The sequence below is a fragment of the Cicer arietinum genome, chromosome 5, assembly GCF_000331145.2.
Source record: "Cicer arietinum cultivar CDC Frontier isolate Library 1 chromosome 5, Cicar.CDCFrontier_v2.0, whole genome shotgun sequence".
NCBI lineage: Eukaryota > Viridiplantae > Streptophyta > Magnoliopsida > Fabales > Fabaceae > Cicer > Cicer arietinum.
In genome coordinates, this window is record NC_021164.2 from 58,083,683 (window position 1) to 58,086,361 (window position 2,679).

General features: G+C 34.0%; 1 protein-coding gene across 6 annotated transcripts in view; it reads right to left on the reverse strand.

Annotated features, from left to right (window-relative positions):
- Nucleotides 1-1,101: 1,101 nt before the first annotated feature.
- Nucleotides 1,102-2,679, reverse strand: part of LOC101506096 (uncharacterized) — a 14,569-nt gene continuing 12,991 nt past the window's right edge. For 5 of the 6 annotated variants that reach the window (XM_004500315.4, XM_004500314.4, XM_073369291.1 and 2 more), the window contains 3 exons: nucleotides 1,735-2,587; nucleotides 1,564-1,619; nucleotides 1,102-1,418 (listed from right to left, as the gene is read on the reverse strand). In XM_004500315.4, coding sequence (XP_004500372.1) covers nucleotides 1,237-1,418; nucleotides 1,564-1,619; nucleotides 1,735-2,587 — 1,091 coding nt within the window. In that variant the 3' untranslated portion in view covers nucleotides 1,102-1,236. The remainder of the gene's footprint in view (nucleotides 1,419-1,563; nucleotides 1,620-1,734; nucleotides 2,588-2,679) is intronic. The other variant, XM_012715828.3, reaches the window with a different exon arrangement.

Consider the following 2,679-nt stretch of genomic DNA (forward strand, 5'->3'; position numbering starts at 1 on the left):
TCGATGGTCATTCTGACAATATCTTTTATTTTCATGACGCACACTTTAGCATGACAATTTGTCCCAGATGCACTGGTCTCATCCTTGTCCCAGATGTACTAGCCTTGCCTTTCTCTCCTTGAAGCACGCCTCTCCAATATTATTGGTTTGAAGCTTCCAAATGCAGTTTTTAGAAGAACGGACCTTGCTTTGTTCAATTGCTTGCCATGAATTTCTCTCAGGTTGATGATCATATTGGCTATCTGTCTAGGCTATATTCATAGCAATTCTCTCCGACTTCACCTGCATCCCTGAGTTGCTTTTCCATCCTTTTTATCATTTTGCAGTGCAAAACATAATTTTCTTGTAACAAGCTAAAACTTAGTAAGCTTTAGCTTGAGGGGGAGTGTTAGAATATTAGAAAATATCTTATAATATCTATTATATTATATTAGAGTATCTTGAGTTATTCTCTAGGATCAATTTATAATCATAGAAATATCTTAGAATATCTCTCATTATTATTTTGATTTATTTCTTATTTAGGATTGAGTCTATCTTTCTCTATAAATAGATATTAGTATTGAGTCTTTTGTAAATGAAGTCAGCATTAAACTATTATCAATAATATTCAAACCCTTATTATTTTCTCTTCTCCTTTTCTCTAAAATCCCACAACTTCAACAGCTTTCAATTCACTTATTTAGACCAGATTACAAATGAATTTCATAGTGTTTTCAATGTGGTATTGAATTCACTATATATAATACAACCAAAGTAAAAATGTAACTAACTATCTAGAACACTAGGAAAAGTAGCTAGTGTGTTAAAACAGTCCAACTAACTAATTGTTTATATCACAAAACAGTAGTTGGTGATATGGTCGTGGTGATGCGATGATAGAGAAAGGAGTAGAAAATCCTAATCTTTAAACTTAATTTGAATTTAGAGGGAGGGACTAAAACATAACACCCTCAACTTTCCTTCATTTCCTTTTTAATCAATTTAATTACTTAATTTTATTTTTTTAATTATTTAATTTATTCATATGTCGGTTAAACTTCCACGTCACTCCTTCGTTTGCCACATAAATTTTTTTTTTTAACACAAGCGAACGACATGTATGATTTTAAAACTAAATTGAATGTAAGTATTAGAAAGCTTCTATTATTAGTGATATACAATACTAATAACAAAACATATATGACAAAAAAGTTTTGCATAGCGGAAATAAAATGTTTATTGTTCATTTTATCTCTAAATCTGATGAGTAATTCTATTGCAACCAGGTTTGAGGAAGGCGTTATTCCTTCTGGATATTGTACAAGCTCCGTTCAACACCTTCTGAACACGCATATGAAAGACGTAGCTTTCATACATCACTTGACCTGACAAACCAATTTGATCATTTTTATGTTTTCCATTCACCCTGTTTCTTCCTTCGTGTGGACAAATTTTCATTTCCGTATCAAGAAAGAAGAATAGCAGATACATCCGGGCATTAGGAAACCAGAACTGATTTTCATTTTCAAAACAATCAAAGAGAAAAACACTGGAGAAATATAGAGCCAATGAATTGCATACCTTTATTTGCAATTTTACATTTTAGGGGAGTTTCTGTTTCAGCATCAGAATTGCTCCTGGTGAAAATTTCAATTTCTTAGCATATATATCTCATATAATATGTATAATGAGAGTATTGACACCAACTTCTAAGCCAAGAGAAAAAAATGTAGGAATTAAGAATAGTCATACTTTCGGTTATCTACTTGGCTTTCATGTTTGTCAGGTATCTTCAGTGGTGAGGATATCTCCTCTACAAGAACTGGAGAATCAGCTGTTTCATGACACTCTGTTGTCTTGGGATTTGTATCCTCTGTGCCTTCACTTTCTTGCTCATGATTATTGGAAGTTGGAGCATCTACTGCCATTTTCTTTTCTGAGGACAATTCATTATCTCCCATGAAAATACCTTCTTGCTCAAAATAGTCTTTTTGCAATTTCATTTGTCTCTCCTCTTTGTTCACACTTCCCTGTACTGACATATCAGTTGACGAAGTCTCACAATGAAAACCAACACAGTCTTGAGGCCCTTCTTTGAACTGAAAATCTGGAGATAAACATGGGCCGGTTGGCCAGGATGGGAAACTCGGGAATGCAGTTAAACAATCAAACGAAAACTTTTCTGAGGTAAAACTGCAAGGAGGTGAATCTTCAAGGGTTGCAGCATTTTTAAATCCATCAAAGGAAGGACTGGTCTTGTATTCAGGGGTAGTATTGACGCTAAACGGATCTTCAGCACTATTCTTGCCGCCGAAGAATGAAAAGTTTGCCTCTAAATCTTGATAGAATGAAGTGGTAACAGAACTTCTATCAACTGAAGCGTATCTTTCCTCAAACTTCCTACTGTTTTGTGCACCCATCTCTTCCTGGAGAAAAGAGTTTGAGTAATAAGAAGGTTTTTGCTTTGAGGGATTTGACCGACTTCTATTCTTCTCTTCATTATTACTGTACTTATGTCTAGGGCTTGCAAAAACATTTCTATGTTTTCTTCTGTTCTCTCCTGTCACTAATCGTGATGGTGAATGCACGACGAAGTCACCCCTCACTGATAAAATGTAGACATTCCAACTAAGATTAGTCGTGGTACCAATGCTTTATTATAGAACTATTTATCATATATATATATATATATATATA